This window comes from Rhipicephalus microplus, chromosome 2 (genome assembly GCF_043290135.1).
Source record: "Rhipicephalus microplus isolate Deutch F79 chromosome 2, USDA_Rmic, whole genome shotgun sequence".
Taxonomy (NCBI): Eukaryota; Metazoa; Arthropoda; class Arachnida; order Ixodida; family Ixodidae; genus Rhipicephalus; species Rhipicephalus microplus.
In genome coordinates, this window is record NC_134701.1 from 36,762,206 (window position 1) to 36,784,601 (window position 22,396).

Here is a 22,396-nt window from a genome sequence, read left to right on the forward strand (position 1 = left end):
TCTCAGCGCAAACCGCGCCTGCAGTTTTCTAGAAGGTTCCGGACTGTAGTAGATCATTTCGATAAGATCACGCCCACTGTGCGAACGGTACAGATTGTTCTGGAACCTACGCCACCACCAGCGATAACGCTAGAACATTCGACGGCAAGAGTATAAATGCCGACGCGCTTCGCCGCTTGTCAGTTGTTGATCGAAGGCCGACGCTGCGTTCGCCGCTATCAGTCCGAGACTGCTATCTGTGCAAGACTGCTGCTGTAATTAGACTTTCCCTTTACCGGGCACAGGTTCGCCCAAATAAACAGTTAAATTCCAACACGAAGTTTTCTGTCTTTGGCCACGTCACGACCCCGTGACATCTGGTGGAGGTGCTGCTTCGTTCATGTACCGGACGCCCCCGTCAAGCCGTGAACCCAGCCCCCTTCGCGGAGAAGACACCGGCGCAAACCAAGAGCAGCGAACGAGCCGCCGACAGCAAGGTCTCCCACCGGAGTACGGCCTGCTACAAGACAAGGCACGGAAGACCAAGACCATGACCTCGACTGCAGCGACAATGACAACCGGAGCGTCCCAGCCCGCGATCGTCATTCATCAACCCAGGGAACCACCAACGTTCCATGGCTCATCGTTTGAAGACCCGGAAACCTGGCTAGAAACATACGACCGTGTGGCCGCCCTCAACCACTGGGACAACGAAGAAAAGCTCCGTCGTGTGTACTTCTACCTGGAAGACACCGCAAGGACCTGGATAGAGAATCGGGAGTCCACGCTCCGAACGTGGGATGTCTTCTGCGGCGCATTTCTTCAAACGTTCGCAAGCGTCACTCGCAAAGAGAGGGCCGCTGCTCTACTCGAGACCCGGGTTCAGCTACCAAACGAAAAGGTTGGAATTTTCACAGAGGAGATGACCCGCCTATTCCGTCACGCTGACCCAGACATGCCTGAGGAAAAGAAAGTTCGTTTCCTCATGCGAGGGGTCAAACAGGAGCTCTTCGCGGGACTAATGAGGAACCCACCGAACACCGTCCAAGAATTTGTATCCGAGGCGACCACCATCGAAAAAACGCTGGACATGCGCACCAGACAGTATAATCGTCGCCTGACTCCAGAATGCGCTGCTGCTCAAGCCAGTGACTCCGACGACCTGCGTGAAACGATCCGAGCGATCGTGCGGGAAGAGCTGCGCAAACTGTTGCCTTCGGCGCAGCCTCAAGTGGATTCAATCGCCGACATTGTGCGAGAAGAAGTCCGACAATCGCTTCGAATTCCCGAAACACCGCCGCCCGAGCCAGAAACTATGAGCTACGCCGCTGCAGTGCGCCACAGCGCTCCTCCCCGTCCACGCCAAAACGCCACCCCGTCACACTTCCGTCGCCAGACGCCACCGCCGCCACCACCCCAACCGACGTCCTACCGTTCCCCAGCGGGCCAGCGCAGTGCACCGAGAAAAACGGACGTTTGGCGTGCACCTGACAACCGCCCGCTCTGCTACCACTGCGGCGAGGCCGGGCACACATACCGCCGTTGCCAGTACCGACAGATGGGACTCCGTGGCTTCGCCGTCAATGCACCGCGTCCGCAGCCAGGAGATCGGCCACGTGACATCGCCGACTACCTGGCAGGAACTCAATGGACACCACGAAGTCCTTCCCGTTCGCCGTCGCCCAGCCGCCGCATGTCACCACACCCCCGGCAGTACTCTGGCCCAACGCGGGGCCGGTCTCCTAGCCCGTATCCGGGAAACTAAGGGCAGCAACCGATGGAGGTGCGGTTGCTGTGCGACGAACTACCGAAGATCCTCCGACGACGACGCCGACGCAACGGAGCTTTTTGAACACAACCCCAACCAGGAAAAGCCCTGAAGGCAAAAGCTCACTTACCGAAGGTGGCCGGACGACGCAACATGAAAGCAGCGGAACAAGCCGACGCAGCCGTGACCCGACGCCACGCCCTAACTGTAATGCGAGACGGCGAACTAGCGACCTCGACGTTCTTATCGACGGCCACAGTGCGACTGCTCTCGTCGATACTGGAGCCGACTATTCTGTCATCAGTGGGTCGTTCGACGCGAAGTTAAAGAAAGTTAGGACAGCTTGGAAAGGCCCTGAAATCCGCACAGCCGGAGGTCTTCTCGTAACGCCTGCAGGAATCTGCACAGCGAGAGTCACCATTAACGGCCGTATTTATCCTACAGACTTCGTAGTCCTACAGCGTTGCTCGAGAGATGTCATCCTTGGCATGGACTTCTTATGCCTCCATGGTGCTGTCATCAACCTAAAAACAAGGTCGATAACGTTATCCACAGAAGAAGCACTACCGCCGCGCACGCCGTCAGGACACCATGCCTTGAATGTGCTGGAAGAACAAGTCACCATTCCGCCTCGCTCAAGCGTCATTATTTCAGTCGGCGCTCCAAAATCACCTGACTTGGAAGGCGTCGTTGAAGGCAGTCAGCATCTGTTGGTCACCCGAAATATTTGCGTCGCAAGAGGAATTGCAGAGCTGCGAGGAGGCAAAGCAACGGTTCTGCTCACGAATTTCAGCAATGAGTACAAACATGTGAACAAAGGAACAACGGTCGCATACATCGAAGAAATTGTCGAAGCCACCAGTGCTTTCGCCCTCGCCGATTCTGTGGAACCTGCTCAGAGGAACCAAGCCCCTCCCATAGCTTTCGACGTCAATCCCAGACTTCCGAACGATAAGCAAGAACAGCTCAAGGCCCTGCTCCTGCAATACGAAGATTGCTTTTCGTCGTCATCGAAAATTCGGCAGACCCCAATCACGAAACATCGAATCATAACCGAAGAAAATGCCAGACCACTTCGTCAGAGTCCGTACAGGGTTTCGACGCGAGAACGTGAGGCAATGAAGAGACAAGTTGATGAAATGCTGCGAGATGACATTATCCAGCCGTCCAAGAGTCCGTGGGCATCCCCCGTGGTGTTAGTGAAGAAAAAGGATGGGACCCTACGTTTCTGCGTCGATTATCGCCGCCTGAACAAAATCACAAGAAAGGACGTGTATCCTCTCCCACGAATAGACGACGCCCTTGATCGGCTCCACAACGCCAAGTACTTCTCGTCAATGGACCTCAAGACTGGCTATTGGCAAATCGAAGTCGACGAACGAGACCGAGAGAAGACGGCGTTTATAACACCGGACGGCCTCTTCGAGTTTAAGGTGATGCCCTTCGGCCTTTGCTCAGCGCCTGCAACTTTTCAACGCGTTATGGATACAGTACTGGCAGGATTGAAGTGGCAGACTTGCCTTGTGTACTTGGACGACGTCGTCGTGTTTTCCTCGAGTTTCGACGAGCATCTTCGGCGCCTTGAAGCTGTACTTCAAGCCATCAAGACGTCCGGACTCACACTGAAACCAGAAAAGTGCAGATTTGCGTATGAGGAGCTCTTGTTTCTGGGGCAAGTTATCAGCAAGTCTGGAGTTCGTCCCGATCCACGGAAAACAGCCGCCATCGCCGATTTCCCGCCGCCCACTGACAAGAAGGCCGTGCGCCGATTTCTGGGCCTGTGCGCCTATTATAGGCGGTTCGTGAAAAACTTCGCCCGCATCGCCGATCCTCTCACTAACCTTACCAAGGCCGACTCGGAGTTCAAGTGGGAAACGCCACAGGAACACGCTTTCCAGGAGCTTAAACATCGCCTCCAGACGCCTCCGTTACTTGCCCATTTCGACGAATTTGCCGAGACAGAAATACATACTGACGCAAGCAGCGTAGGTCTTGGCGCCGTTCTTGTGCAGAAGGCTGACGGACTTGAAAGGGTTATTAGTTACGCCAGCCGATCCCTATCCAAAGCAGAAGCAAATTATTCCACAACAGAAAAGGAGTGCCTCGCCATCATCTGGGCTACGTCGAAATTTCGCCCCTACCTCTACGGCAGGCCCTTCAAAGTTGTGAACGACCACCACGCCTTGTGTTGGCTAGCCACCTTGAAGGACCCTTCAGGTCGCCTCGCACGATGGAGCCTGAGACTTCAAGAATATGACATTACTGTCATTTACAAGTCCGGCAAAAAACACTCCGACGCTGACTGTCTCTCTCGTGCGCCTGTCGACCAACCGCTACCCGACGACTCGGATGACGACTACTTCTTGGGAACGATAACTACCGACGACTTCGCTGAACGACAGCGGGCCGACCCGGAACTTAAAGCCCTAATAGAATACCTCGAAGGCAGGACCGCCGAAGTCCCGAAGGTATTCAAGCGCGCACTTGCGTCGTTCTTTCTACGAAACGGTCTTCTACAAAAGAAAAACTTTTCACCGCTTCGAGCTAAGTACCTCCTTGTGGTGCCTTCAGCTCTGCGACCAGAACTCCTGAAGGCCCTGCACGACGATCCGACGGCAGGGCACCTCGGTGTTTCCCGCACGCTCGCGAGGATACAAGAAAGGTACTACTGGCCACGTCTTACCACCGACGTCACTCGTTATGTGAGGACATGCCGGGACTGTCAGCGACGCAAGACACCGCCGACAAGGCCAGCGGGACTTCTGCAGCCAATTGATCCACCTTGCCGACCTTTCCAGCAGATTGGTATGGACCTACTGGGGCCGTTCCCGACGTCGGCTTTCGGAAACAAGTGGATCGTGGTAGCTACCGACTACCTCACCCGCTACGCCGAGACAAAAGCCCTGCCAAAAGGCAGTGCATCCGAGGTAGCTAAGTTCTTCGTCGAAAATATCGTCCTACGTCACGGCGCCCCGGAGGTCCTTATCACCGACAAAGGAACGGCATTCACTGCCGACTTAACTCAAGCGATCTTGGCATACAGCCAAACAAACCACCGCCGGACGACAGCGTACCACCCACAGACCAACGGCCTCACCGAGCGGCTTAACAAGACGATCGCCGACATGCTGCCAATGTACGTAGATGTCAAACACAAGACATGTTACGCCATTCTTTCGTACGTGATTTTCGCATACAACACGGCGGTGCAGGAGACGATGCAGATATCTCCATACAAATTGGTCTATGGAAGAAGCCCGGCAACGACGCTCGATGCCATGTTACCCAACGTCACCGACGAAGAAAACCTCGATGTGAGCGAGTACCTTCAACGCGCCGAAGAAGCCCGACAACTTGCGCGTCTCCGTATCAAGAATCAACAGACGACTGACAGCCACCGTTACAACCTTCGACGACGCTTCGTGGAATACCAGCCCGGTGAACGTGTTTGGGTGTGGACGCCGATACGCCGACGTGGACTAAGTGAAAAGCTTCTGCGACGGTACTTCGGACCGTACAGGGTGGTTCGACGGCTCGGCCAGCTTGATTACGAGGTTGTCCCCGACGGCATCACGAACTCTCAACGACGCCGATCGCGACCTGAAGTCGTCCATGTCGCGCGCCTCAAGCCGTTTCATGCGCGTTAACAAACTGAACTAGTGTTTTTTTTGTATTATTGTTGTATCGTAATTTATTCATTGTACTTTCTTGCATTATTAATGTACTTTCATCTTTAGTTAGAGCATCGGGACGATGCCTTTTTTTTTCAGAGGGGGGCAATGCCACGTTCCATTTCCCAAGTTTTTGTTATCGTCCGAAAACACCGCACGATTCTCAGCGCAAACCGCGCCTGCAGTTTTCTAGAAGGTTCCGGACTGTAGTAGATCATTTCGATAAGATCACGCCCACTGTGCGAACGGTACAGATTGTTCTGGAACCTACGCCACCACCAGCGATAACGCTAGAACATTCGACGGCAAGAGTATAAATGCCGACGCGCTTCGCCGCTTGTCAGTTGTTGATCGAAGGCCGACGCTGCGTTCGCCGCTATCAGTCCGAGACTGCTATCTGTGCAAGACTGCTGCTGTAATTAGACTTTCCCTTTACCGGGCACAGGTTCGCCCAAATAAACAGTTAAATCCCAACACGAAGTTTTCTGTCTTTGGCCACGTCACGACTCCGTGACATTATTAATAGTTTATTCTCTCTCTCTCTCTTGGTTTCCGGGGTAGCCTCCGCCCCTAAGTGCTTCATTGCGATCCACTTCCAGTGCATCCGTATAGACGTTCAAGGAATGTGTTACGATGGTGTCTGCCTGATAGTGTTCGTTTTAGAGCGGTAAGCCTGTTTACGTCATCCACGTTTTTTGTGCATATGCGGCGTAACCTTGTAGTCTGACTCATGAAAATTCCCTGTTTACAGTGTCTTGGGTCTGTCGTGTAACTTACAGAATCATCACCTGTCCAAGTTACCCTAACAGCATTTTTGGAAGGAAACCCTCTATAGCCTAAATGTAACCATCCGTTCTGTAAAAGAAAAAAGACATTTCCCACATTAAAATTGAAACACAACATGATCATCAGAGTTGTACTTTGCCTTGTGTATCATTTTCAGACTTTCTTTTTGCCTCTTCGAGATTGTGTTTCAGCTTTTACAACTTTTCTTATTTAGCTGTATTTTTTACTTAACGAAAATGGCGATACCAAAAATTGTTTACCCTAAGGATACGTTAATTAATTTATTTGATGGTTTCCGCATTGAACTTTACCTGTATATGTTCACACCTTTTTCTTGTACCCACGCTAGTATCCCCCCTTATGTAGTGTCATTTTTGGGTCCTTAGGATACTAGTATAAACGAAAAAAGTCACAGCTTTGCTGCAAAAGCGAAGCAATGAACGCGATAACAACAAATTGGAAGGTCACGCGCAGAATGCCAAGCAGATCGAAACGTGCCCCGCGTTTCTAACGCACAAATGACGCACGAAACGTACACACAGCCACAGGCGAACGCGAATAGGAGTCTCAGTTGTTACTTCGCTAGTCTAAAAAGCGCGCCCTTTTCGCAAACGGACGCTGTGCAACAATTGCAGTGACCTTTGTGCGTCCAGTAACTACCGTATAAACAGGACTATAGGTCGAGTGGGAATACCGTAATTACTCGAATCTAACGCGCACCTTTTTTCCGGTTAAGCGAGTTCATAAAGCGCATGTGCGTTAGAATCGAGTACGAACAAAAAATTACACTCAATCTATTGCCATCAGCAAATCTAAAATGGCCGTTCCCTACGTGCCGCGTCGGCATGGCGCGTCGGCCATTTCTGCCTATGTGTTTCCCATGTGCGGCACTTCGTACGTGTGCTGAGGAGTTCGTCTTCTAGTAGTGCATTAGCATCGACGGCGTGGAAGGGCGGACTCCAAAAACTCGAGTGCACCACGATGCCGCTTTTAAAAGAAAAGTAATCGCGTGTGCAGAAACGGACGGAAATCGGGCCGCATCGCGGTCGTTCGGAGTTCCCGAAACGTGCGCGCGGGACCGGCAGAAACAAAAGCAGAAGATTGTCGACAGCAAAGCTTCACGCAAAGGTTTCAGTGGACCACAGCAGGGTCGGTTTCCGCAAATTAAAGAGCTGCTCGGCGAGTATGTGCTTGAGCAGCGAGCAACACAGCGGCCCGTGACGACAGAACTGCTCCAAGTGCGGGCTATGCAATTAGTCTTAGAAAAAGGTCTAATACGGAGCCAGTTTAAAGCGTTCAGGTGCTGGCTAACTAACTTTATGAAGAGGAAAGGCTTTTCCCTCCGAAGGGGAACATGCATATGCGAAAAGTTTTGCGGAGGAGTACGAAACACCTTACATTTTCAAATTTACTTCACTTGGAGCACATGAGCCAGCATGACAAGCTGTTAAACTTGAAAAGGAAAGAATTGACGGGAGAGTAACATGTTCGTTTAACCTTGTTGGGGGGCTTCGTGGCAGTGCATATTTGCATTGAAAAGGTGTATTCTTGGTATAGTACCTCTTTGCTGCAGTAAAACCACATTTACAGGGGAGAGGGTTACATGTGGACAAATCTATTCGTTAATTTCAAATCCTTTAAAATTTCAATATTTTAAATTAGAATGATATGAGTATGAATGATATGAGTATGATAATGATCGAGTATGATAATATGCGTTCAAATATTTGGTATGCCTTACTACCGTATAAACCGGACTATAGGTCGAGTGGGAATATAGGTCGACCCCCCCAAGTTCAGGTTACCGAAAAAGAAAAAAAAAAACAACCAAAAATTGCCGAACGACATTTATTTGCAAATTGGGCGCACCGCACCCCGATCGTCAGAGCTCCCCTCAACCACCATCGCAACTGCTCTTATTCGTCCGACGAAGCAAAACTGTCTTCTGAAAACGAGAGTTTGTCGCTGGCCGCCTCTCACAGTGCGTCGTCTTCAGTGCCATCCAGCGAGTTGCTGATGCAACATTTCTTGAAAGCGTTTTTCACCATGAAATCCGGCAAGGAGCGCCAGGCGGAAAGCACCCAGCCACAACCAGTCGCAAGCGGAGGCCTCTGTAGGCGGCCCGTCGGTGTCTTGGGGTTGTCGCCGGACATCCACTCTTGGTATTCCAGCCGCACTCGGTCCTTGAACGGCTTGTTTAGCACAACGTCGAGCAGCTGGAGTGCGGACGTCATACCACCTGGTATCACGGCGAGGTCCGTTTTCGTTTTTCCGTCGCCGAGTGTGTGTTTCACTGCGTCGGTTAAGTGGCCACAAAACGCATCCAACACCAGCATGCTGCGAAGACGCAGCAGTGCACCTGGCCGACGGTTCCACACCACTCGTATCCATTCGAGCATCATAGCATCGTCCATGTATCCCTTTTTGTTGACACGAACGAACAACGGGCGGGAACACTTCCTTCGGCATTGTCTTGCGTTTGAAAATGACGAAGGGCGGAAGCTTTCTACCATCTGGCGTGCATGCCAGCATGACGGTGAAGCGCGAGTGCTTGCTGCCAGTGGACAACAGCTTCACATCCTTGGCGCCGTGCTGCGTGATTGTGGCAGACGAAAGCATGTCAAACCACAAGGTGGTCTTATCGGCGTTACCAATCTGCCCCATCATGCAGTCGTTCTGCTCCCAAAGGCCATTCACAAAGCGCTGAAAGTTTATGAGCTTGTCCTCGAACTTTTCCGGCAACTTTTGACAGATGGATGTGCACCGCCGGGGAGAAAATCCTTTGCGTCTCGTAAATCGACGCACCCAAGAGTTCAGTGCTAGGAACTCTGCTAGACATAGTCAGTGAACGAAAAAAAAGAGGCCACAAAAAATGGAGCGTAATGTCAAGTGGAGCGAAAACTTAGAACAGATCGGAAACAAATCACGTACACAAAGAAAACGGACGGAGAAAAAAAAAAACAGACTGCGAATGAATTCGGATGCCCGGCTTCACAAGCACATGCAAGTTACATGTTGCCAGACAGCGTCGCACTTTTGGCTAAACACCGCTATATAAGATGAGGGGCGACTTTAGCTTATTATTTTATTGAAAATATCTCGACTTATATTCCGGTTTATACGGTACAACAGAGTCATTCCAGTGCAAGCCTTACGCTAGCCAAAACGCATATTCCTCCCCATCGGGTGACAAGGGTGCGCGAGAGATCATCCATTCCACTCCTCTCCGGGGGGCAAAGTTGCTTGAGAGATGAGAGCCATCGCGCGCTCATTGCGTTATCTTGCTGATGATGCTGAAAACACGATAATTCCCCTCCGAGATGCCCACCAACAGCGGTAAGTGGTAGATATAAATAGTTTGCCGTTTGAACAATGAAGGAGGTACTTCTATGTGGCTGAGTAGTTAATTCCTCACATCCACAACGTGGAGGTCCCATGTTTGATTCCGTGCACCGGAGTCTTTTTTTTCAGGATTTTTTTTTCTTTATTGTGTTTTCATATACAGTCGAACTCCGCTACAGCGAACACCTCTTCGATGAAATTTTCGCTGCAACGAAAAATTCACGATTCCCTGTCAGCAGTCCAGAGGAGTCAATGCATAAATATTGTCGCCACAATGAACTCTTTTTCTTCGATCGTCTCGCTTTAACGAAATTTTAGGATCCAATTCCAGGCTCAAATACTTATTGCTTTGCCGTAAACCCAATTTTTAACATTTCAGTGCATTTTCAGTGCCTGAAAATGCGTCAGCGAAGCCTAAAACATGCGTTTGGCACCACCAAAGACCGCTGCTGTTCAGCAAGCATGGGCGCCGCCATTGCTCGATAGCGATGGCAAAGAGACTGCCCTGCTTTTGCCACTGGCTTGCTTTTGAGCGTTTTGAGCCGCAGACGATCCGAAGCTAAAGCTTAGCCACATAGTTCATGGTTTCCTTCACGTAGCTGCTGGGTGCAAATGCGAAACGATGCCTTTTCTAATTCCGATTCTTATCATTACGTTTGCGCTTGGCAAGTGTGGTAACTAATCAGAGCGGCTGTTCGTCCACATTATCAGCAAGATCAGGCAGCCACGAGTGATATATAATAAGAATGGCATAGAATAATGCAAAAGTCGCCGCTTCACAATACTCTGCCTCCATCTCAGCGCTTTCGAATACTTTTGACGGCAGACAGCTGCTGGTGTTAATGTGTTAACGCAACTGTGTGGTTCGTTCGCGAAGGCGGTTTTAGGCATTGTTTCAGCCTGCTTTTCACCATGGCCTCGCTATGCTTGGGTGAGAATCATGTCTTGACGCTGCTGGAAAGAAATAGAAAGCAGCGGACAATTTTTGAATTTTGAGAATAAACGTTCCTTTGTTTTGCTAGCTCAGATCAGCTATATTTTTTTTTTCGACTTTACTAAAACGAAATATTCACTTAAACGAAATTTTTTCCGTGCCCCGGCACTTTTGTTGTCGCAGGGTTCGAATGTATATAGATACGTATACATATACGGTGCATGACATCGACACCGACGCCGACACCCATGTCGACACCAAAACCCAGCCAAGAGTGTCCACATAGTTGCTATCGCAATGATACATAAATAAATATGTAACAAGAAACACCTAAACATAACTGAAAGACAGCAGGGACCTTCTGTTCTTTTGTGAAGCATGTCACATGTTTGTTTTCTTAAGCTGTTTATAGCATGAGTGAAACCACTACAGTTCGTTTCACAACACCGATGCGCTAGTGTTGCCGGAACAGACCAGCTTTCCCACTCGACTGGGTTGGTTTTTCTCACTGACAAAACAAAGCTGGAGAAACTGCGGCAATACTACGGTATTCGACAATTTGCACGTTTATGACCACCACTATGATATTTGTTTTACTGTAAAATAAAACACAATGAAGCCTGCAAAAACTGCACACGGCTTCAATTTTCAACTTTCACAAACACTACAATCATCATTGCCCCCACGAACCAGTGCTATGAACATGCAAGACACCACTAGGAAGGATGGAAAGGGTGGAGATCAAATGCAAATACAGTGAAATCCCCTTGATACAAACCTGCCACGGATGGCAGCATAACTACGCAATAAATGTACTGTATTAATTGCCAGCTACAAATTTGTATCCCCTGACATGCGCCATCGCAGCTAACAAAATAATAAATGCAGTGCTGGGGGAAACATTGCCTAAAGTGCCCCCTGCAAAGCCATTTCTTTTTTTTTTCCAAGGTACAAAAAAGTTTCTGATTCTCGAAGAACCACCCGATAGCCCGCGATGGCGATGCCAATGAGCATTTCGAAACCACAGCGAGATCCGGGATATGCAGCGTGGTACAGCGACGGAACCATGGAGAAAGGAAACAACTTTACTTCCTGCGTGGACAGAACAGACACAATCGGCTGTTCGTGATACAGTTGTTTCACGGTCTGCTTCTAAGCGAAAACTGACGCAGTTTTTTTTTTTATGCCGTACAGTCGCAGAGAGCCAAATCCTTTATTGCATGGCTAGTTGCATGCAACGCTTCATTCACACTGCGCACACCGTGAATGCCGATCGTCTTGCTGCACAGATTTGGCGAGTAGCCTGCTGGGTTAAGGCGGCCCCAAAGAGCTTTCCGTAGGCAATGTGATCTCGGTGATGCTCTAGCAGTCCTGGCAGCAGACGGAGGTGCATTTCGGCTGTCACTAAATAAAAGTGTGCAGCATGGTAACAACAGCGCTAAGCTTGCTGTACGGTGCGCAAGTTGGCATAATACAGCAAGGTTTTTCAGTGCCCGCGATCCACAACACTATATTCTGTAACAGCGAGCTGCTTGCATTTCTGTAAAACGGTGTGCGCTTGAACACGGTCCCACATAATGAAGAGGCAGCGATCGGCAGCCCAGCATGTTTAGGTAGCCGCGCCCTAAAAGCGTGCACCAAGCCTAAAGTGACGCTACGCCACATGCCTGCCTGAGGAGGTAACCGCGGATGATTACTATGATGAGGCTTTTTGCCGGCGAACAGTCATCGGCGCGTTTGGCGGTGGTCGCCACCTCCCCTTAGTTTTTTTCCCCCCGATGGTTACTCCCAGCGTCATCGCAACAATCGCACAAAACTCGTATCAGCTGATCTCGGCACTTATCAACATGACGAAAAACTGTTCACGGCACATTGTAGCAACTGCAAGTTCAGCGGAGCAGTAACAATTTGTCCCACAAGATGTTATCGCGGTACACAGTACGAAATAACCGGTAGGAACAGGCCGAACACTACGGCTTAAGCGGTCCGCAAATGCATTAGTCTCTATAAGACTCGGTCGAGAATTCACCACAACTACGTTTTAACGGTTCGTATACTTAAAGCAAGTACGCACTAACGAGGTTTCACTATAGAAGAATTTTGTTTTATACACTTCTACTCACTTTCCGGAAAAACCACTGCAAGGTATTTTAGACGGTACACTTTCTATTGCGATACAGAATAAAAAAAGCGATGAAGGACGGTAGAGAGTCCTATTATGCGACAGCTCTAAAGCCTCGCCGTTCGCTCCCAAGACTGCTAGAGCATTGCGGAGTGCATATCTCTTACAGAAAGCCTGTCATCACCACGATACCTTAACAGGCTACTCGCCAAATCTGTGCCAGAACTTGAAGCGAAAGACGTATTCGACAGCAAGTTGACTGGGTAGTCATGGCATGCGCCAAGCAGGTTGATCGATTGACATGTGGAATTTAACATCCCGAAACCACCATATGATTATGAGGGACACCATAGTGGAGGGCTCCAGAAATTTTTACCGCCTGGGGTTCTTTAACGTACACTCAAATCTGAGTACACAGGCCTACAGCATTTTCACCTTCATCGAAAATGCAGCCACTGCAACCGGGATTCGATCCCGTGACCTGCGGGTCAGCCGCCAAGTACCTGGGCCACTAGACCACCGCAACGGGGCCACTGGCGTCCCCATCCGCATGCTATCAGAAAGTTGTGCAAGAGTGACAAAATCTTTCTTGCATTTTGGTAAAAAGAAAGAAATGGCATTGTGATGACCACTTTAGGCAATATTTGCAGTGACAGTATTTCTTTGTTGACCGCGATGATGCCTGTCAGGAGTACAAATTTGGAGCTGGTAGTTAAGGGGGGATGCGGCACTTAAAAGTCGAAAATCGGCCAAAAAATCGCATTTTCTCTCTCATCATTTTTGCTTTCCCGAGGCCCTTCTGCATCTATCAGCAAATTTAGGCTCGAAATTCTATTTATTTCCAGAGTTATAAAAGATATAAAGAGCAACTACGCGCAAGCGGACCTTTATATTCAAGTCTAAACTAGCCTTACTTCAACCGCCGACAGCACGCGAACTAAGCGTTCCACCAGCGCCATTTTGGTCTTATTTGAAAGGTCGCGTTTCCAGATTTTCTCTTGTTTTCAGTAAGCAACCATGTGCCCCACGCCGAAGCAAAAAAAAGCAAAGCAAAACCACGCGCTGCGCGCGACAGGCCTGATGCACGTAACCAAAATGGCATTTCTCGATTGGCCAGGGAAACTTGATGGCAGTGTCAGCTGCCATTTTGAAAAGGTATCGCTCTTGTGATGGTGTCTTATCACTAACGTGTTCATGCGGTCAGTGTGCTAGAATATTGCGGTTCGCTATGCCCGGCGATGTAAAAAAAGTTCCGGTCGAAGCATCATTTTGGCCGTTCACGGAAGAAAGGCAGGGTTAGAAAGCCCAATGGCGCTGCTACTGCATTGCGTGAGCAAGCTCCGACATCATCTGATAACGTCGACGGGGCCGTAGACGATTCCTCGTGCCTGCGCGGCGTGGACGCTGGCCGCACGAGTACTGATGTTATCGTCAACAGTGGAGTGCACGAGACGGGTTCCACGGATAGCGTACGCTCTATGGACTATGACCGCGCCGATGCTATCGGGAACGGAGAAGAGCGCGTAGACACGCGCCTCCCTGACAGCATGCGCGATGTCGACTCTGGCCGTGTGAGGGTAGACGCTGATGTGATCGGAAAGAGAAGCATCTGAGAATGTGAGGAAGCTGGCCAAGACGAGGAATAAGAATGGGATGCATCCAGATATGCCCCTGATGCATTTTCTTATGCTTTTATAGGTATTTTTCCAATAAAATTGTTTTTCAACGTTTTTCCTTGTTTTCTAAAAACAGCAATTTTGACACATTTGTCACAATGAAGGATAAATAGCTTCTGTTCTATTTGAGCTATCAGCATAATTTTTGTTTTGCCAGAAAGATAAATGCATGCTGCAAGCAATATGCCTATTTTCAGGGCAATATACATTTCACAAAATATTTTAATGGGTCACATGTATGATATGTGACAATGGCTTTTTTTCTGCAAACATTGATGACCTCTAACTCTTTTTAAAATTCGCCTAGTAAATTGATTTATAGCATCTTGCTATCCTTGAACATCCTACATTGTTTCAATACTGTAAACACCATTTTTGTGTGTTCTGATTAGACGCTAAGTTTGCTCCAAACAAAGGACCCAGCTTATGCAATGATAGCACATTATATTGGGAACTACTAGCTCTATCACAAAAGTAATTATATTTTTGGAATCTGCACATCAAAATACACAAACTGTGAAAATTTGGTTCAGATCTATCCATAAATAAAAAAGTCGCTTTTCAAGTGCAGCTTCCCCCCTTAATGCGGTTCCCACCATTCCTGGCAGTCTTAACGGTTTCACTGTACAAGGTAATCGTGCTTACACAGGCAACAGTTACTGCTGCTCAACCTACGACTAGTCTTCTTTTTTTTTGTTACATTCCTTTTCCTTCATGCTCAAACTGAGCTGCGACAAAGCTATGCAGGAATATGATGCATCAACTCGCCCAACTAGGCGTAGGTAATACTGCACTTTGAAAGTGTGTTTCATTTACTTTTTATTGTGAAGAGCCTAGAGAAAGAAAAACCAGGAATATCTCACTTTGGCAGTGGGCCTGACCAATATGGGCTGCTTCGGTGGTGGCATGGGAGACTTGGTTCGTCTTGCCAGGGTTTTGCGCCCCTCCCCCCCTTGGGAGTGCATCAGGGAGCGCCTGGTGGGATGCTGTTCCACTATGTGCACATGCAAGGCACTGCTGTGGGTGAGGAACTGGGCCTCACAGTAGGGGCACTGGTCTAGCCCAGAACCATTGACCTGCACAGGAAGCTTACATCACACACTACCAATACTTTGTCACTCTAGACAAAAAGTTGTTTAAAAATTCAAGAGTATGATGAAAACAACTGGTGAACACAACTGGCTATTACATGTTTGTAAATGGTCTCAATACTAGCCTTTGGCTAAGGGACCACACAGTGTTTGCAATCAATTTGTATTTTATCTTATGCCAATAAACTTCAACCAATGAATCAACGAATATTGATCACAAATAATTACAGTTGAGCCCACATATAACAACCCCTCTTAAAATGATTGATTGATATGTAGGGCTGAACGCCCCAAAACCACCATATGATTATGAGAGACGCCTTAAGGTGAACTTTCGCTTAAAACGACCAATATCCACGAGACCATGAAAATATACATTGGTTCAATGGCACAAAATCACACTTACAACGAACGTCTCTGAGCGCCGCTAATCAGTTAACTCGAACGGAGTCAGCGGTCTGCCGCCTTCCCGGGAAACCAATTTCGACCACCGATCAGGCATCGGCGAGGTGCCCATTAATTCTTATTGTTAAACGCCGACCCTGCCTCCGCTGCCCTCTAGTTGTCGCTCTCCCCAACCCATGGACGAAGGAAAGCTGTTTCCTTCCTCCATGCCCCGACTGCTTTTTGTTACGCACCCCTCTGTCCTTTGTCTCTCCACTACTCTGAGCACCCTGCATCGCCAGACGAGGCCCGTGTTTCACACTACCACGGATTTTCGAAGATTGGTCGGCCGTCTACCCTGTTTTTGATCACTGGTACTGTCGTTGGCGTCGCCAGCCTGGAGTGACCAGACCATCTGCACACATCGTCGGCCACAGACTGTATCCGATAGTCTGCGTCTTGTACACTACCCCACCAAGTCTGATAAATTGCGATTCGTTTTGTGTTTAGGACTTGTTCTCACTCACTTCGCACTCGGCTCAAAATGCCTTCCGTGCGCGTGCGGAAGCGCGAAAACAGCTGTTAATTTGCGCGGAACGAATCCCAAAATATCGAAGTTCGTGAGGCCATGCAAACCTGCTGGCGCAACAAAACAATTTTTTGACCACGGCCGCCGATTCTTCGAACACCGCCGCGCGCACCAATCCAGGCGGCCATGCTTTGACTTCTGCGCGCCCAGGCACTCTTTGCAAGTTTTCCTACGTGCGAGTTTCGCGGACCTTTCAAGCATGCTACTCAACTTGCCTTCTTCCTTTGTGTTTTGGTTTTCAAGGTCGCCCTCCCACCGCATCCTCCCCTCTCTTTCTTGCAACTCCTTGCCTTTTTCTCGCAAGTCTGCTCTCCTCTCTTGATAACAACCCCTTCGCCCGTCTCCACCGCTCCGTGACGCCGCCACGCTAACTCGAATTAGTTTCGTTTTCTGACTGGATACGGGCCCAGAGCTCTTCCACACGTTCTGGCATGAGTGTCGCGTGTGCGCGACTTGCTTGCCCTTGGTGAGGGTGTGTGGTCATGATGGCCGACGGGACGACTAGCACGCTTTTTTCTGCCACTCAACAAAACGTCGAAAGTGTGACCGCTTGGCTTGAGCGTAATCCGCCTGTTAGGTGCTGCGTTGCGAAGCGCTTGCTCACAGCTGTTGACCGCCTGGCAGCCAACTTGCCGCTTCGGGCGTCCCGGTATTTAGCTGTGGAGATGGTGAATGTTTCGTGGGTGGCGGTGACGGCTACATGCGTGCGAAACTGTTCTCGCGAAGCTGACTTCGTCGACGTCAGGCCTGATGCCGAGCCTGAGGCTTCTGAACTACGGCGGCGATTTGTGGCAGCGCGTTGTCGACTCCGGCCTGGGAGAGCAGATGGGACATCTGTTGCAATGGTTTAATAACGACCGATAATGATGCCGACACTGCGTAACCATGCATGGATTAGGGCATTGTGAATGAAGTACGTGGCGAGAGCGATTTGGAGGAATCGTATTGCGAGAACAACGAAACTTTGGAGCCAGTGCTTCATGCAGCTTATGCCACGGGCCTTGGCGAACGAGCACCTTGCCGTTTTAAATGAACTCGAGACTGCCTTTATCACTTCTGCTCTTCAAAACACGTGCATCACAGACTTTTTGGGGCAAAAAAGTTTGTGTTTTCACTCGCAACTTTTTTAAAAGCTGTGTTTAATTTACTATGCACTTCTGGATACAGCGAACAGATGCCAGTGTTACGCTCAGGTTTGTTTATAAGCGGGCTCGACTGTATTATCTAAATATGAAAAAAGGAATGTGAATGAAAAGATACCTTGCCACCATCAAAGACCTAAGCTATGGCGACAGCCATTTCTCCGTCTACTTTGCAAGGTATACGTGTGCATTGAAACGCGAAAGAGTCAGTCAGCACTTCCGGTAGCCATTACGGTGAACGTGGAACACCTATTGGCGTCATGAAGCTTGTGATCTTATTATGAGCTGGCAGCTCACCAACGATTTTTCGCATACTACCTCACGGTATCAAGTCTGCCAAAAGACCCTCACTATGAATGAGGCAAAGAAGTGCAAATTTAAGAGTTCTTGAATTTACACTTCTTTCCTTAAATCAGGCACAAGTCAGACTGGTGGAGAAAAAACAACACGACAATTTAAAAAATGGCCCCGTATCTGCATGTTAATCTGCAAATGTCGTCGAAAAACGAGAGTGAACAAAACATTTGTTTGATGTTCTGTGCAAGAAAATCGGTGAAGGGTATTCTGGAGGCGCTGCGTTAGAGTGCCTCGAGCGTGCAGCAGAGGCGAATGAGCGCATCAAGTCACGTCACACGTGATAAATGAGCGCCATCTGGTAGTTTTCTTGGAAAACGAAGGGCGTGGTTTTGAGACAGGTGTGCGCACCCGTCTCAGAGGTGATAAGGTGTAGAACACAAAGCGACGGGTGAGTGCCACCATCGTCTCATCTTAGCAAAGCATTGAAAACGCGCCTTTTTGTGCAAGCGTTGCAAAGTCAGCACAGTGTGATAAGGGCGACGGTCCTTAAAATTACTCTATTTCTCTTTATAGCAAAAGACGCACATGCAGAATATATACAGTCGAAACCCGCAGTAACGAAACCACGCGAGTACGAAATCCCCACGGCAACGCGATATTTTCTGATCCCCGACGAACATTCATAGAAGCCCATGTATTACGTATCTCGCGGCAACGAAATGTTTTTGGACAGCGATCTTGCATTAACGAATTTTCCACCATAGTACGGGCCTTATTTTACCCTTCCACCAAAGGTTAACTGCCGAAAATATGCTCGTATGCGTGTTATGCGCACTCAAAATTTGTAAACGTCTGCTTTTGCCGCGCTAGCGTGGGTACCGCCATATTTGTTTACTTAAGGGTGTACGCGGCTTTGGGATCGCGAAAAATGGCAAAAAAAAAAACGATTTTTCGAAAATCAAGTTTTCAGTTTATGGAACCCTTTTTCTATCTTATTCCAAAATATCTACACTAAAAACCACGCAGAAGTGCTTCGAAAAATTCATTTCACCCACCTAGGTAGTGAAACTTTTTCTGGAAATCGGGAGAAAAGAGCAATTTTTACAAAATTATGGCTTCACGATGGAGAGGCTGGGAGCCGGCTTCTTGGGCTCATCGGAAAAAGCATTTCTCCGTGTTTAAGGGGGGGCATGGGTCTTTAAAATTTTTTTTCTGTTTTTGGCTCAATCTTGACCAAACCTCACCATCTTGGACAGTTTTTCATGCTGATTTCAAATATGTAATTGTTTCTGAAATAGCTTCAGTGGAGAAAAAGATATTAACATCTGTAATTTAATTAATTATGCACTTCATTGGGGGCTTTTTGGCAACTTAATCAAGCCAGATCCAAAAAATAAATGCATAGCCCCAATGCTGAGGGCTTTCTGTATGGGGTGATGCTATTTTTATTAATTTTTAAGCATTATATAGATAAGAAAACAGACCAGCACTTACAATGGATATTCTGTTCAATTTTCGCTCATTACTATCCATAATTGTAATTAACAGTATGCTTCTAGAGTAATCAAAATAGCATCACCCCATAGGTAATATTATTACAAATAAAATGATACCAAGTTTGTCATTCTCAATCAACAGTAACATATAAGAAAAACCCCTAAGGTTTAGTGTGGTGCACAAAAACATCGAACTGAGAAAAATGCATTTAAAGTTTCTAATAACTGTAACTTTTGCTAAAGTGAAGCTAGAGCAATAAAAATGGCACCGTTGTATAGCTCTACATTATGTGAGTATGGCTGTACCAAATGTGTCAATGCACCTTCCCAAAATATTTGCCACAGCTCATTTAAAAACTGTGTACTGGCCGTTGAATCAGTATAAGGAACCCAGTCTACAACTTTGTGGCTGTTCTAGTGCACTGAAAACCAAAGGAAGACACATGTTATATATAAAAACATCGCCCTTTTATACATAAAACACTATTTCAAGTAAAACACACATTTGTGTCCCAGACATCCTTACAATTCTACAGCATGCCAGGGCTGTATGCAGCTGGGCCGAATAGAGTGCACCGCTTCGGCAGGCATTCGCGCCAGCGAATCGTCGTCTGAATGTGCTGCCTCGGCAATAACAGGCACTTGCGCCAGCGAGTCGTTGTCTGAATGTGCTGCCTCCGCAATAACAGGCATTTCCGACAGCCCGTTGTCGTCAGAATGCGCTGCCTCGGCCATCTCCAGCGTTCTCGGCGGCGCGCAGGCCGCTCTCTTCTGCCGCGCATTCCACGCTCGCTTTCGTTTCCTGCCGAAAGCTTGACGAGTGTTCTTCTTCAGGCGAGCTTCCCAAGCCATGCCGGCGAAATGCAGAAAGACGTATACGTCGGCGACGTCGGTACACGAGCGGGTAGCAGACGAGATAACACGCACGAGAGCAGGCGCCAACGGAGCAAAACCAAACAAACAAAAAAAAGAGCGAGCAACCGTGGCCGCGCCGCCGTGCCAGCCAATGGTAAGCGCGATACGGGGGGGGGGGGGGGGGGGGGGGCTTGCCGGCGCGCGCCCGCTCTAGCCAATCAGCGGTCCGGCAGACGGCTTCGCAAAACGGGAAAGGGCAGTCGTTGTGTTGGAGCTACGCCATTTTGAGAGCCCGCAAAATGCGCACAGAGGAACCAGCTTCAAAACAAGCCTAAGATGGCGCCGATCCGCCGGCTGCTTCACTGGCGGCGCGCGCGGGAAGTTCGAACAAATTTTCTGTTTTGCGGGTTGTTTTGCGGCTCCCGTGATGGTTTGAAAATAGATTTTAACCTATTTTTTTATCGAATTTAGCGTTAATAATTTGAGGAGAGGTGCTTAGAGGTTCAAAGATTAGAAAAATGCGTTTTTCTCAAAATCGATTTTTTGGCCATTTTTTACTTTTCTAAGACCCGCGTTTCCCCTTAACTTTCCCACCTCAGCTGGCTCTTACGTTTAAAAACAAGCACACAAAAAGCAAATGATTGAAGGTCATTTCGAAGTCCTTGATTGGCTGTGGCTGCCATGTTGCCTCAGCTCGCCTCGCCATTGGCCAGACGCTCGCTCCGGGAAATCGTCGTCTGCTGCTTGTGCGTCGCGAGGGCATGGCTCTCGAAAATTGCTACTTCGTGACGTGTTCACAGCTCGATGATTACTTAAGATCTAATTACGCTTGAGTTAGGAGCAGTAGGCGGATGCGCGATCAGGTTACTACGAGCGCGGCGCATCATCGGAGTCGTCTCTGTCCCTCACTCCTCTGACAGCGAGACTGCGGGCAGGAACGATGCGCTAGCGCACTCATGGTGACATGCTTCGTCGCAAGCAACGAAGCTGTAAGCGGAGGCACGGTCAGATTACTACGAGCGGGCGCGCGGTCTACGAGCGGGCGCGCGGTCTACGAGCGCGGCGCGTCATCGGAGTTGGCTTTAGCCCTAACTCCGCTGACAGCGAGACTGCGGGCAGGAACGACGCGCTAGCGCATCCAAAACAACCCGCAGGTTGTTTGGTATACGCTGGACACCCTTCGCTTCTTTTTCTGCGCTTATGACGACGACATAGCAATGGACCACCTTTTCCAGTGCGAAGGGAGAGCTTTGAAGTTGTTGCATGGCAAGGGTCGGCAAAGTAAGTTGACCGAATTCTGGCAATAAATTTTCGTTCTGCTGGTCGTATCACTACTTTTATGTCTCATACTCGCGGCAACGAAATTATTGCAAAAACGAAATTTTTCGGTTTCCCCGGCGATTTCGTTATTACGAGTTTCGACTGTACGTGTTGTTATGATTCCCCAGACATGCGCAATAGTTGCTTTTTTATTGACATTCGCACAAGTATTAACGCTGAAGCTTGAGCAACATTGGTGGGCACTGCGGACTAAGTTGACCGTTTCAAGTAAATGTAGACAAACAGACAAATGCACAGACAGACAGGCAGACCAAAATTTTTGTGTTGGAGGCCCCCAAGAAAGACTATCATCTTTAAAAGACAAACTGTAACCAGAAAAATTTATAAATTTAAGGACATTCCAGCTCTCATAGTCAGTGTATGTTTTTAATTGTAACCAAGCTAGCAGTTTGCCCAGGCTTCAGTGATCAATACACTCATTTGGTATGGTGAAATATGCATTGCAGTTTGCTTAATAGCATGGGCCATAAAATAACACAGCCAGCCACGCTAAAGAGTGGCAAGTTGAACTGGCTGGTACCGATTCCTGGTGCGTGAAGCACGAGAAGATGCACAAGCTTTAGTTCAAAACACGAGGCAGCGGGCGTTTGAAGTGACAGAGGTGTTTGAAACGACTACACGAAAGACACTTGTTTGAGTCTGTTATTTGTGCAATGCAAACCACCCTATAATAAACATGGGCACAGAAAAAAATTATTTCGTGGCAAAAAAGATCTCTCACTCCAGTGCACTGCGAGTAGTGTTTCTCCATAGCTGTGATGGCAGGGCAGCTGAAGGGGCAGTCTTGGATCGGACAGGAGATGGTCTTGTGTTCAAGAAGCTCGTCCAGCCAGCGCACTTTCAGTGTCTGCGTCACAGTGCGCAGCAGAGGTGGCGTTCCACTCTCCTCATGCCTGCACCATTCAGAAGCACTGCTTGACCAC

At 48.7% G+C, this 22,396-nt stretch overlaps 1 protein-coding gene across 9 annotated transcripts in view; it reads right to left on the minus strand.

Annotated features, from left to right (window-relative positions):
- Nucleotides 1–22,396, minus strand: part of LOC119169139 (uncharacterized) — a 748,171-nt gene that overhangs the window by 668,019 nt on the left and 57,756 nt on the right. For 8 of the 9 annotated variants that reach the window (XM_075883059.1, XM_075883033.1, XM_075883044.1 and 5 more), the window contains 2 exons: nt 22,195–22,366; nt 15,142–15,354 (listed from right to left, as the gene is read on the minus strand). In XM_075883059.1, coding sequence (XP_075739174.1) covers nt 15,142–15,354; nt 22,195–22,366 — 385 coding nt within the window. Of the gene's footprint in view, nt 1–15,141; nt 15,355–19,803; nt 20,234–22,194; nt 22,367–22,396 lie in introns of those variants that run through there. The other variant, XM_075883064.1, reaches the window with a different exon arrangement.